General features: G+C 47.3%; 1 protein-coding gene across 4 annotated transcripts in view; it reads left to right on the forward strand.

Moving 5' to 3' along the window:
• The window catches only part of LOC110490567 (ankyrin repeat and sterile alpha motif domain-containing protein 1B), a 358461-nt gene that overhangs the window by 143808 nt on the left and 200079 nt on the right, over window positions 1–14574 (forward strand). For all 4 annotated transcript variants that reach the window (XM_036944931.1, XM_036944932.1, XM_036944930.1 and 1 more), the window contains exons 9-11: window positions 3419–3495; window positions 3625–3735; window positions 11191–11322. In XM_036944931.1, the coding sequence (XP_036800826.1) occupies window positions 3419–3495; window positions 3625–3735; window positions 11191–11322 (320 nt within the window). The remainder of the gene's footprint in view (window positions 1–3418; window positions 3496–3624; window positions 3736–11190; window positions 11323–14574) is intronic.

Below are 14574 nucleotides of genomic sequence, written 5' to 3' on the forward strand. Positions count from 1 at the left end.
CTTTATGGTAGAGTGGCTTGACAGAAGCCACTCCTCAGTAAAAGGCACATGACAGCCCTCTTGGAGGCACCTAAAGACTCTCAGACCATGAAACAAGATTCTCTGGTCTGATGCGTCACATCTGGAGGACTCCTGGCACCATCCCTATGGTGAAGCATTGTGGCGGCAGCATCATGCTGTGTGGATGTTTTTCAGTGGCATGGACTGGGAGACTAGTCAGGATGGAGGCAAAGATGAACGGAGCAAAGTACAGAGGCATCCTTGATGAAAACCTGCCCCAGAGCGCTCAGGGCAGACTGGACAGGACAACGCGGGAGTGGCTTCGGGATAAGTCTCTGAATATCTTTGAGTGGCCCAGCCAGAGACCGGACTTGAATCCTATCGAACATCTCTGGAGAGACCCGACAATAGCTGCACAGCAACGCTCCCCATCCAACCTGACAGAGCTTTAGAGGATCTGCAGAGAAGAATGGGAGAAGCTCCTCAAATACAGGTCTGCCAAGCTTGTAGCGTAATACACAAGAAGTCTCGAGGCTGTAATCGCTGCCAAAGGTGCTTCAAGAAAGTACCGAGTAAAGGGTCTGAATACTTATGCAAATGTGATATTTCAGTTTTTTAATTCTTAATAAATTAGCAAAACATTTCTGGGGTATTGTGTGTAGATTGATGAGGGGAAAAAGAGTAAGGCTGTAATGTAACAAAGTGTGGACAAAGTCCAGGGTCTGAATACTTTTGCGAAGGCACTGTATCTACTACACACGCCATACACACAGAACCAGATGGATGTTTTCAAACATGGTGAGCACTGCCTATTGGTATGAATCTGTACTACCTCAGTCAACTTCCATAGTGTTTTCCCTTATCCAACACTGCCCCTAGTGGCTGAGCTGGAGCGATGCACTGGTATCTCTCATACAATTCCCGCTGCTCTCTCTCTTCTCAATCACCACCAGTCAGCCCTCCCCTTTAATTATCTTTATTGGAGGGAAGGAGGGAGGGAGGGAGGGAGCAGAAAATATACATTCCGCACAGCTCGTGCACGCCTGAACACACACCGTGTTTAAACACCACGGCATACTTTATTGTAGGGTGAGGGGGAATGGTGGAGAGAGGAGGAGAGATCGAGGGTGTTGTGGAGAAAGTAGGAGAGCGGGAGGGAGGGAGGATGTTGTGGAGAAAGGAGGAGAGCGGGAGGGAGAGAGGGTGTTGTGGAGAAAGGAGGAGAGAGGTAGGGAGAGAGGGTGTTGTGGAGAAAGGAGGAGAGAGGGAGGGAGAGGGTGTGGTGAAGAAAGGAGGAGAGAGGGAGGGATAGAGGGTGTGGTGGAGAAAGGAGGAGAGAGGGAGGGAGGGAGCGAGGGTGTTGTGGAGAAAGGAGGAGAGAGGGTGTTGTGGAGAAAGGAGGAGAGAGGGAGGGAGAGAGGGTGTTGTGGAGAAAGGGGGAGAGAGGGAGGGCGAGAGGGTGTTGTGGAGAAATTAGGAGAGAGGGAGGGAGAGAGGGTGTTGTGGAGAAAGGAGGAGAGAGGGTGTGGTGGAGAAAGGAGGAGAGAGGGTGTTGTGGAGAAAGGAGGAGAGAGGGAGGGAGACAGGGTGTTGTGGAGAAAGGAGGAGAGAGGGAGGGCGAGAGGGTGTTGTGGAGAAAGGAGGAGAGAGGGAGGGAGAGAGGGTGTTGTGGAGAAAGGAGGAGAGAGGGAGGGAGGGTGTTGTGGAGAAAGGAGGAGAGAGGGTGTTGTGGAGAAAGGAGGAGAGAGGGAGGGAGGGTGTTGTGGAGAAATGAGGAGAGAGGGTGTTGTGGAGAAAGGAAGGGAGAGAGGGTGTGGTGGAGAAAGGAGGAGAGAGGGAGGGCGAGAGGGTGTTGTGGAGAAAGGAGGAGAGAGGGTGTTGTGGAGAAAGGAGGAGAGAGGGACGGAGAACGGGTGTTGTGGAGAAAGGAGGAGAGAGGGTGTTGTGGAGAAAGGAGGAGAGAGGGAGGGAGAGAGGGTGTGGTGGAGAAAGGAGGAGAGAGGGAGGGAGGGAGAGTGGTGCTTTCACCTCTATCGGGTCTGTGAATGCCAGTGAACGAGGGCAGACCAGAGGAACTACTTCCTGGATTAGAACGCCGCCACACAGAGAGGAACATATTAAGGTGTTTATGTGTATTTGGCCAGGTCTGCTCTCTTTAGTTCATTTGGTCAGCAGAAACAAACCCAGTTTGATCCATCATCATTATGTACTGTAGTACTCTGTCTCTAGCTGTTTTCACTGAAGAAAATACCATCGGTGAGCAGGTCACGCCAAGATGTGTGTGTGTCACAGTGGCAGAAGCTAGATATTGATTCCAAAAGAGGCCATGGAGAAAAGTAGATTGAAAGAGAGAGAGTGATGGAGAAAGAGGCTTTTTCTCTTTTGACTTCAGCTCTCTTTCTCACCTCTCCATTCTTTAACAGCCTTACATGTCACAATTAACTAGGATTGTTGAATACATTTTTTTTTGCCCCCTTCCTTTGACGATCCACAATCTCCTCTCCCTCTCTCCCCATATCTCCCCGTATCTCTCCCATCTCCTCTCTACCCATATCTCACCTCTCTCTCCCCATATCTCCCATCTCTCTCTCATCTCCCCTCTCTCTCTCCCCCTCTCTCTCCCTATATAATCTCTCTCCTCTCCCTCTCTCTCTCCCATCTCCCCTCTCTCTCCCCTTATAATCTCTCTCCTCTCCCTCATCTCCCCTCTCTCTCTCTCTCTCTCTCTCTCTCTCTCTCTCTATCCCATCTCCCCTCTCTCCCCCTCTCTCTCTCCCATCTCCCCTCTCTCTCTCCCCTCTCTCTCTCTACCCATATCTACCCATATCTCCCCTCTCTCTCTCTCTCTCCCCATCTCTCTCTCTCTCTTCTCCCTCTCAAATCTCCCCTCTCTCTCTCCCCTCTCTCTCTCTACCCATATCTCCCCTCTCCCATCTCCCCTCTCTCTCTCCCCTCTCTCTCTCTCCCCATCTCCCCTCTCTCTCTCCTCTCTCTCCCTCTCCCTCTCCCCCATCTCCCCTCTCTCTCTCCCCGCTCTCTCTCTACCCATATCCCCTCTCTCTCCCCTCTCTCTCTACCCATATCTCCCCTCTCTCTCTCCCCATATCTCCTCTCTCTCTCTCTCTCTCCCATCTCCCCTCTCTCTCCCCCCCCCCCCCCCTCTCTCTCTCTCCCATCTCCCCTCTCTCTCCTCATATATCCCCTCTCTCTCTCTCTCTTCTTCCCCATATATCCCCCCTCTCTCTCTCCCATCTCCCCTCTCTCTCTCCCCCTCTCTCTCCTCATATATCCCCTCTCTCTCTCTTCCTCCCCTATATATCCCCTCTCTCTCCCCTTGTAATCTCACTCCTCTCCCTCGTCTCTCCTTCGCCCCCTCTACTCCTCCCTCTCCCCCATCTCCTTTCCCCCTCCTCCCCAGATGATGCTGTGACAGGGGAGCTCTCCAAGCTGCTGAATGAGATGAAGATGTGTCGGGACAGAGACTACTCCTTTGAGGTGTGTCATCTCTCTTCATCCTTGTCTTATAGATCCTTGTGTTGTCTTTGGAATCATTGCTGATGCTTGTGGTGATAAAACCAAGTAATTAAATTACTACCCCACTCTACTCTACTCTACTCTACTTAGGAGCTCTGCCAGACCATCTCATCCCACTCTCATTCCATGGAGAGCTTTGGCAGCGGTCACCTATCAGACGAGGAGCGACACAGTAACAGCACCCTGAGCAGAGTCAGAAAGGTGAGCACCATTTTGGATCAGGGAGGGAGGATGGGACCAGGGGTAATCAAGGGGGATGTGGAGGGTAAGCACCATTTTGGATCAGGGTGGGAGGATGGGACCAGGGGTAATCAAGGGGGATGTGGAGGGTGGATGGGACCATTTTGGATCAGGGAGGGTGGATGGGACCAGGGGTAATCAAGGGGGATGTGGAGGGTGAGCACCATTTTGGATCAGGGAGGGAGGATGAGACCAGGGGTAATCAATGGGGATGTGGAGGGTGGATGGGACCAGGGGTAATCAAGGGGGATGTGGAGGGTGAGCACCATTTTGGATCAGGGAGGGAGGATGAGACCAGGGGTAATCAATGGGGATGTGGAGGGTGAGCACCATTTTGGATCAGGGAGGGAGGATGAGACCAGGGGTAATCAAGGGGGATGTGGAGGGTGAGCACCATTTTGGATCAGGGAGGGAGGATGGGACCAGGGGTAATCAAGGGGGATGTGGAGGGTGAGCACCATTTTGGATCAGGGAGGGAGGATCGGACCAGGGGTAATCAAGGGGGATGTGGAGGGTGAGCACCATTTTGGATCAGGGAGGGAGGATGGGACCAGGGGTAATCAAGGGGGATGTGGAGGGTGGATGGGACCATTTTGGATCAGGGAGGGTGGATGGGACCAGGGGTAATCAAGGGGGATGTGGAGGGTGAGCACCATTTTGGATCAGGGAGGGAGGATGAGACCAGGGGTAATCAATGGGGATGTGGAGGGTGGATGGGACCAGGGGTAATCAAGGGGGATGTGGAGGGTGAGCACCATTTTGGATCAGGGAGGGAGGATGAGACCAGGGGTAATCAATGGGGATGTGGAGGGTGAGCACCATTTTGGATCAGGGAGGGAGGATGAGACCAGGGGTAATCAATGGGGATGTGGAGGGTGAGCACCATTTTGGATCAGGGAGGGAGGATTAGACCAGGGGTAATCAAGGGGGATGTGGAGGGTGAACACCATTTTGGATCAGGGAGGGTGGATGGGACCAGGGGTAATCAAGGGGGATGTGGAGGGTGGATGGGACCATTTTGGATCAGGGAGGGAGGATGGGACCAGGGGTAATCAAGGGGGATGTGGAGGGTTGGGACCATTTTGGATCAGGGAGGGTGGATGGGACCAGGGGTAATCAATGGGGATGTGGAGGGTGAGCACCATTTTGGATCAGGGAGTGAGTATGAGACCAGGGGTAATCAATGGGGATGTGGAGGGTGGATGGGACCATTTTGGATCAGGGAGGGTGGATGGGACCAGGGGTAATCAAGGGGGATGTGGGGGGTGAGCACCATTTTGGATTAGGGAGGGAGGATGAGACCAGGGGTAATCAATGGGGATGTGGAGGTTGAGCACCATTTTGGATCAGGGAGGGTGGATGGGACCAGGGGTAATCAATGGGGATGTGGAGGGTGAGCACCATTTTGGATCAGGGAGGGTGGATTGGACCAGGGGTAATCAATGGGGATGTGGAGGGTGAGCACCATTTTGGATCAGGGAGGGTGGATGGGACCAGGGGTAATCAATGGGGATGTGGAGGGTGAGGACCATTATCACAGTTTTGTGTCTGTGGAATCGTACCGTCGTATTGTTATTCTTGGATTGGAAAACCATGTCCTACTGCATCACTCTGGGGTCCATTACTGTAGTAGCATTTAGTCACCAGGAGAGGGCAGCCTCAGACACGCTATAAGGCAGACATGTTTACTGAGCAAAAACATAAACTCAACATTCAACAATTTCAAAGATTTTACTGGGTTACCGTTCATGTAAGGAAATCAGTCAATTGAAATAAATAAATTAGGGCCTGATCTTTTGATTTCACATGACTGGGAAAACAGAAACATCTATTAGTCACAGATACCTTAAACAAAAAGTAGGGGCAGAGATCAGAAAACCAGTCAGCATCTGGTGTGACCACCATTTGCCTCACGCTGCCTCACGCTGCGAATAGAGTTGATCAGGATGATGATTGTGGGCTGTGGAATGTTGTCCCTCTCCTCATCAATTTCTGTGTGAAGTTGCTGGATATTGGTGGGGACTCGGACACACTGTCGTACACGTTGATCCAGAGCATCTCATACGTGCTCAATGGGTGACCTGTCTGGGTATGCAGGCCATGAAGGAACTGGGACATTTTCAGCTTCCAGGAATTGTGTACAGATCCTTGCGACATGCTGAAACATGAGGTGATGGCAACGGATGAATGGCACGACAACGGGCCTCAGGAACCATCAATAAATACACGTGTTTGTTGTCCATAGCTTATGCCTGTCCATACTATAACCTCACCGCCACCATGGAGCACTCTGTTCACAACGTTGACATCAGAAAACTGCTCGCCCACACAACGCCATCTGACCGGAACAGTTGAAACCAGGATGAATTCGTGAAGAGTACACTTGTCCAGCGTCCCAGCGTCCCAGCGTGCCAGTGGCCATCGAAGATGAGCATTTGCCCACTGAAGTCTGTTACGACGCTGAACTGCAGTCAGGTCATGACCCTGGTGAGGACGACGAGCACGCAGATGAGCTTCCCTGAGACGGTTTGTGACAGTTTGTTCAGAAATTCTTCAGTTGTGCAAACCCACAGTTTCATCAGCTGTCCGTGTGGCTGGTCTCAGACGATCCAGCAGGTGAAGAAGCTGGATGTGAAGGTCCTGGGTTGGCGTGTTTGCACATGGTCTGCGGTTGTGAGGCTTGTTGGACATACTGCCAAATTCTCTAAAATGACATTGGAGGCGGCTTATGGTAGAGAAATGAATATTACATTCTCTGGCAACTGCTCTGGTGGACATCCCTTCAGTCAGCATGCCAATTGCACACTCCCTCAAAACTTGAGACATCTGTGGCAATATGTGTATGACAAAACTGCACATTTTAGAGTGGCCTTTTATTGTCCCCAGCACAAGGTGCACCTGTGTAATGATCATGCTGTTTAATCATCTTCTTGATATCCCACACCTGTCAGGTGGTGGATTGTCTTGTCAAAGGAGAAATTCTCACTAACAAGGATGTGAACAAAATATTAGAGAAATACGTTTTTCGTTCTTATGGAACATTTCTGGAATCGCTTATTTCAGATCATGTATTTGGGGAGTTTCTCCCTTCTCTGCAGATCCACTTAAGCTCTGTCAGGTTGGATGGGGGGGTCTCTCCAGAGATGTTTGATCGGGTTCAAGTCTGGGCTCTTGCTGGGCCACTCAACCATAAAGGCCTGATAGGTGGAGCGCTGCAGAAATGGTTATCCATCTGGAATATTCCACCATCTCCACAGAGGAACTCTGGAGCTCTGTCAGAGTGACCATTGTGTTCTTGGTCACCTCCCAGACCAAGGCCCTTTTCCCCTGATTGCTCAGTTTGGCCGGGCGGCCAGCTCTAGGAAGAGTCTTGGTGGTTCCAAACTTCTTCAATTTAAGAATGATGGAGGCAACTGTGTTCTTGGTGACCTTCAATGCTGCAGAAATTTTTTGGTACCCTTCCCCAGATCTGTGCCCAACACAAGCTCTTATGACAATTCCTTCCACCTCATGGCTTGGTTTTTGCTGCATGCACTGTCAACTGTGGGACCTTATATAGACAGGTGTGTGCCTTTCCAAATCATGTCCAATCAATAAGATTTACCACAGGTGGACTCCAAGTTGAAGAAACATCTCAAGGATGAACAATGGAAACAGGATGCACCTGAGCTCAATTTCAAGTTTCATAGCAAAGGGTCTGAATACTTATGTAAATAAGGTATTCCTGTTTTAAATTTCTAATACATTTGCTAAAATAAAATGAAAACTGTTTTTGCTTTGTCATTATGGGGAATTGTGTGTAGATTGATGAGGGAAACAATGAATTCAATCCATTTTAGAATAAGGCTGTAACCTAACAAAATGTGTAAAAAGGGAAGGTGTTGGAATACTTTCAGAATGCACTGTACATTTCTGTTCAGTACAGAACATCCTCCTTCCTTCTGTAAAGTAACCACTGATCTGACATGACTGGATTGGTGAAAGCTATGTAATGGAATCCTTGCTTTACAAATCAGTGATTTTGCTGGAATTCACTTGAAGGAAGGCAGTAAGGTAGGAAGGGTGCGTGTTTTAGTATTAGAACAAGGCCTAGCTTCACCCCTGAGAGCCGATTGGTAGAAGGGCTTTCATCTCGTTTCTCTCGTTTCCTGGGAGATTGATACCTGTGGCGTTTGGCGCGGCACACTAACAGGAATTGATCTGGTCTGAATCAAACCACTGCCACTGTGTGTGTGGTGGGAGTGGGTGGCTTGATGGAGCAACAGCCTCTGGGCAGGCCTTGCCTTGGTTTATTAGAAGCACAAACACGTCTCAATCAGTCACACACTGAGGCGACGATGTAGGCGCAAACACACTGAGGCGACGATGTAGGCGCAAACACACACACACACAGAGAGCACATGTAAGGGAGAGGGTTACGTACAGTATGTATTAGATTTTGTGTCTTCATGGTCAGTGTCTGTATGTGTGTGTCTCATACTTATTTGTATGGCTGTCTATGGATCTAGATGTGTGAATGTGTCCCCTGCGCCCATACAGGCCTATGTTCTCATTTGTATTCATGCACCTCCATTAGCATGACACACTGCAAATGTCAGAGAGAAATGCAGCATCTGTCCATCAGACAGACTGATGAATAAAAACATGGTCATCTCCCATATCTGCTGTAGGACACACTCATCAACTTCCTGGTTCCAGAGCTGAGGTATAACCATAGACAAAGTGTTGGATGTCTATGCGTGTAGCCCTCTGCCCTCCTCACTACGTCTGCTGTACACTACGGAAGGGCCTCGCTGGCTAGTAGCGAAGCCTCTTGGCAACAAATCCACACACTGGTTACTGAATAGAACAAGTCAACAGCCAGGTCACAAATAGGTGCTCGTCATGTTTGTTTAATAATGATGTGACATCAACGAATGACATATCAGGTGTCAATGTGGTGGCCCGTACCGATATGGCCTTGGTGGCCCGTACCGACAAGGCCTTGGTGGCCCGTACCGACATGGCCTTGGTGGTCCGTACCGACATGGCCTTGGTGGCCCGTACCGACATGGCCTTGGTGGCCCGTACCGACATGGCCTTGGTGGCCCGTACCGACATGGCCTTGGTGGCCTATCGTTTATGTACCGTAAGGGACGTCTGTACTGTTGTGTCTATAACTTGAATGTCTCTTCCATGACAATTCCGTGATTTTCACGTGTGATTGTAAGATGGCCATTGACAATTGACAACACAGTCAAGCCCACACTACCTTAATAGTAGCACACAACAAACCAGCTGTTTCCCCACTAAACATAATACTTTGTGGTGTGAGAAAGTCAGGGAATCCCACTACTCTACCCCCAGGCTTCCAACGGGCCTAGCTCTGACAAATCACGTCTACCGTTCAACAGAGAGCAAGAAATATTCATTAGATAGCACATGCTAATATTATTCCAACAAATGAGTGTATCATCATTCAACTGAGCAGACCTGGAAGGACTCTTGGCAATACAGACCCTGTGAAAAGGGCATATTGTGTGTGTTAGCGTGCACATGTGTGTATTATTTGTTTGTCAGGATCCCCAGTAGCTTTTGCAGAAGCAGTTGCTGCTCTTCCAGGGGTCCACAAAAAACACTGAACATTGCAAAGTTACAAAACACTGATAGACAAGGAAAGTCACACACATTTAAATACAATTATATACAAACAATGCAACAAAAATTATGTGTGCGTGCTTGTGTTTGTCCTCGCCGTTCCATGAGTTGTATTTTTGAAGGTAATTTTGCTGAGTTCCATGCGATCATGGCTCTGTATACAACTGCGTTGTCGTGAATTTGTTTTGGACTTGGGGACTGTGAAGAGACCCCTGGTGGTATGTCTTGTGGGGTGTGAATGAGTGTCTGAGCTGAATGTTATTTGATTATGCAGACAAACTGGTATTTTTGTCACAGTAATATTTCTCATTAAAACTAGGAGAAGCAGTTAATCTCTTGTCAACCGTCAACCAGTAAAGACTGGCATGCATGTTGTTGATGTTAGTTCTGTATGTGCAGTTAAGCGTTCTGCTTTGTTTATGAGCCAGCTTTAGTTTTGATACTGACTGTTTCCTTGTTTAGAATTTCAGTGAGCTCACTGGCTTTGAGTGCTGTAGAGTGTGAAATCATCCGCATATGTAGGCATTCTAGTTTTGTGTAAGACCAATGGCAAATAATTTGTTAAAATAGAGAAGAGTAGTGGCCCAAGGCAACTGCCCTGAGGGATACCTCATTTTAGATATCTGATGATAAAGAAGATTCCATTGAAGAACACTCTGGATTCTGTTGGATAAATAACTCTCCAACCATGTGTTGGCAGGTAAAGCCATACCAAGTGCGTTGTTTTCAATAATAATGTATGATCAATAACATCAAAGGCTGCACTGAAATCTAACAATACAGCTCCAACTATCATCTTATTATCCATTTATTTTAACCAATCATCAGTCATCTGAGTCAGTGCAGTACAAGTTGAGTGTCCTTCTCTATATGCATGCTGAATGTCAGTAGTTAACTTGCTCTCTGAAAAATAGTGTTGTATTTGATCAAACACAATTATCTCCCTCAGTTTACTAAAAACAGGCAGCAAACTGATTGGGCGGCTGTTAGCGCCAGCAAAGGGTGCTTTACTATTTTTAGGCTGTGGAATTACTTTATCTTCCTTCCACACCTGTGGACACACACACTCCTTCAGGCTTTGGTTAAATATCTAGCCAATAGGGGTGGTGATACAGTCTGCTACCATTCAATAGTTTACCATCAAGGTTGTCTTTACCTGGAGGCTTATCATTATTGATGGATAAAAACGGTTTTTCCACCTCTCCCACACTAACTTGACCGAATTGAAAACAGCAATCCTTCTCCTTCATTATTCAATATTTTATACCAAAATATGATGGTTCACTGTTCAATGTTGTCATTTCCTTTCTGAGTTTTTCCACTACTAGTGAAAATAGTAATTGAAATGATTGGCAATACCGAAAGGTTTTGTTATGAATGGCTCATCAACTTCAACGAATGATGGAGATGAATTGGGTTTTCTACCCATGAGATACTCAAATCTCAAATATTTTCCCATTGATTTTATGTAATTTATCTTTGTTTGGTAATACTTTCTTCTGTTTGTTAAGTTTAGTCACAACAATTCTCAATTGACAGTATGTTGACCAATCAGCTGAGCAGCCTGACTTGTTTGCCACCTCTTTTACATAATTTATTTGAAACATGAAATGTTTCAGTTCGTCATCAATCCAGGGGGCTTTAACAGTTCCCACGGTTAGTTTCTTAACAGGTGTATGCTATGCTTGTCAACAATTTGCATGAATCATTTTCAATGTGTGTGCGTGCGTATGTGCGTGCGTGCTTTAAATGAACCGTGTGTATTGAATCTCTCTGCAGCGGCCCACTCCCCCACTTCCCCCAGCCCAGGAGGAAGAGGAGGGGGAGAAGAGCTGTGGCCCTGCTGGGTTCTGGGAGGCCCTCACACCCTGCAACGGTTGTCACAACCTGGGCTTCTCCAGCGTGTCACAGGTACGCACACACACGCACCTCCCCCTTTCACTTGTATTCCTACATAGCCTCTTCCTCCTGTCATTAATATAACTGATAACCATTGTTATGGAGTGCCAGTATACTATGCTATAATTGCCCTGTCTCAATCATAAGTCACTCTAATGGCCTGTTTCCCAGTTTGCATGGCTTGTTGCCTCTGAAACCCTCAGTTAATATACATCACCCAGCAGAATGCAGCTCTGCTGGGCCATGTAGCAATATGTTTATGCATTTCCATGACTAATAGAGCTCAGTGGATGTCGTTTTGCGCTTGGTGTGTATTTGTCGTTGTGTTGCCGTGAGAACCGCATAGTATCTCTCTCGACCACTTGCTCTCTCTTTCACTATCTTTCTCACTATCTATCTTTCTCACTATCTATCTTTCTCACTATCTATCTTTCTCACTATCTACAGTTGAAGTCGGAACTTTACATACACCTTAGCCAAATACTTTTAAACTCAGTTTTTCACAATTCCTGACATTTAATCCTAGTAGAAATTCCCTGTCTTATGTCAGTTAGGATCACCACTTTATTTTAAGAATGTGAAATGTCAGAATAAGTAGAGTAGGGAGAATTATTTATTTCAGCTTTTATTTCTTTCATCACATTCTCAGTGGGTCGGAAGTTTACATACACTCAATTAGTATTTAGTAGCAAAGTATTTGGTTGCCTTTAAATTGTTTTACTTGGGTCAAACATTTCGGGTAGCCTTCCACAAGCTTCCCACAATAAGTTGGGTGAATTTTGGCCCATTCCTCCTGACAGAGCTGGTGTAACTGAGTCAGGTTTGTAGGCGTCTTTGCTCGCACACGCTTTTTCAGTTCTGCCCACAAATGTTTTATAGGATTGAAGTCGGGGCTTTGTGATGGCCACTCCAATACCTTGACTTTGTTGTCCTTAAGCCATTTTGCCACAACTTTGGAAGTATGCTTGGGGTCATTGTCCATTTGGAATACCCATTTGCGACAAAGCTTCAACTTCCTGACTGATGTCTTGAGCGGTTGCTTCAATATATCCACATCATTTCCCTTCCTCATAATGCCATTTATTTTGTAAAGTGCACCAGTCCCTCCTGCAGCAAAGCACCCCTACAACATGATGCTGCCATCACTGTGCTTCACTGTTGGGATGGTGTTCTTCGGCTTGCAAACATCTCCCTTTTTCCTCCAAACATAACTATGGTCATTATGGCCAAACAGTTCTATTTTTGTTTCCTCAGATCAGAGGACATTTCCCCAAAAAGTACAATCTTTGTCCCCATGTGCAGTTGCAAACCGTAGTCTAGCTTTTTATGGTGGTTTTGGAGCAGTGGCTTCTTCCTTGCTGAGCGGCCTTTCAGGTTATGTCGATATAGGACTAGTTTTACTGTGGATATAGATACTTTTGTACCTGTTTCCTCCAGCATCTTCACAAGGTTATTTGCTGTTGTTCTGGGATTGATCTGCACTTTTGCACCAAAGTACGTTCATCTCTAGGAGACAGCCATCCTGAGCGATATGACAGCTGCGTGGTCCCATGGTGTTTATACTTGCGTACTATTGTTTGTACAGATGAACGTGGTACCTTCAGGCGTTTGGAAATTGCTCCCAAGGATGAACCAGACTTGTGGATGTCTACAATTTTTTTTTCTGAGATATTGGCAGATTTCTTTTGATTTTCCCATGATGTCAAGCAAAGAGGCACTGAGTTTGAAGGTAGGCCTGGAAATAGATCCACAGGTACACCTCAAAATTGACTCAAATTATGTCAATTAGCCTATCAGAAGCTTCTAAAGCCATGACATAATTTTCTGGAATTTTCCAAGCTGTTTAAAGGCACAGTCAACTTAGTGTATGTAAACTTCTGACCCACTGGAATTGTGATACAGTGAATTATAAGTGAAATAATCTGTCTGTAATCAATTGTTGGAAAAATTACTTGTGTCATTCACAAAGTAGACATCCTAACCGACTTGCCAAAACTATAGTTTGTTAACAAGAAATTTGTGGAGTGGTTGAAAAACTAGTTTTAATGATTCCATCTAAGTGTATGTAAACTTCCGACTTCAACTGTATCTTTCTCACTATCTTTCTGAATAGCTTTTTCTCTCTTCGTTTAGTTTCTCTCTCTTTCGCTCTCCCTTAATTTTTCTCTTTCTCTTGTTGTCTCCACAACAGGGAAGGGCATCAGTATCCATTCTCCCAGCTCTTTCCCCTCTGTCCCCCCCCCCTTTCACCCCCTCTGTCCTCCCCCCTCCGGTCTCCCCCTCTGTCCTCCCTCTCTCCCCCTCCTGTCTCCCTGTCTCCCCCTCTTTCCCTCCCCTCGCTCCCCCTCTGTCTCCCCCCTCATGTCTCCCTCCTCTGTCTTCCCCCTCTCCCCCTCCTGTCTCCACCCTCTGTCCCCCCTCTTCCCTCCTGTGTTTGGCCCACAGCCAGGCTAGAGTTAACTATCTATCAACACCTGGGCCTCTGTGTGGTGGGGGATGATGGGCCTGGGATGCAGTCCCTGGCCGATTAGCAGGGTCCACTTTTGGGATTTTGTGTTTGTGTGTACATTTAGTTCTCAACTGGCCTCATTTTGGTTTCAACTAGCCCAAAATTCTCCCCACACCTCATCTCCCTGTCTCCAAGGCAATCAGCTCCATCCTGATTGGTTTGTCTCTCAACAAGGCAATCAGCTCCCTCCTGATTGGTTTGTCTCTCAACAAGGGAATCATATTACTTATAACAGGATGCTTCAACTAGTCCTGGAACGTTCAAAGTGTTTGTTCAACCAATCAACTACTCAGCACAATCTTCACAAAATATCCATCTGTATTGTTTAATTTCAGAGGTTAAATTGTAAGTAAGGACGCTTTTTCAGCGCCAATGTCCACCACCAAAGCAGACTTACTCCACACCTCCTCAGTCTCCCTCCCTTTTTCTCTCCTCCTTCTCTCCATCTGTTCTTCTCTCCTTCCTCCTCTCATCCGTCCGGTCTGTCAAATTGTCAGAGTGATGGCAGTCCCACTGGGCTCTGTTCTCTTCCTCTTTTTAAGTGGTGAAATGTTTTTCTCTCACTTTCCACTCGGTTTCACCTCTTCGCTTTTTCTCCACAACTTTCTTTCCCTTTGGCCTCACCCCCCCATCTCTCTGTCTCTCTCTCGCCTTCCCTACCTCACCCCCCATCTCTCTGTCTCTCTCTCTCCTTCCCTACATCACCCCACATCTCTCTGTCTCTCTCTCGCCTTCCCTACCTCACCCCCCATCTC

Source organism: Oncorhynchus mykiss, chromosome 15 (assembly GCF_013265735.2).
Source record: "Oncorhynchus mykiss isolate Arlee chromosome 15, USDA_OmykA_1.1, whole genome shotgun sequence".
NCBI lineage: Eukaryota > Metazoa > Chordata > Actinopteri > Salmoniformes > Salmonidae > Oncorhynchus > Oncorhynchus mykiss.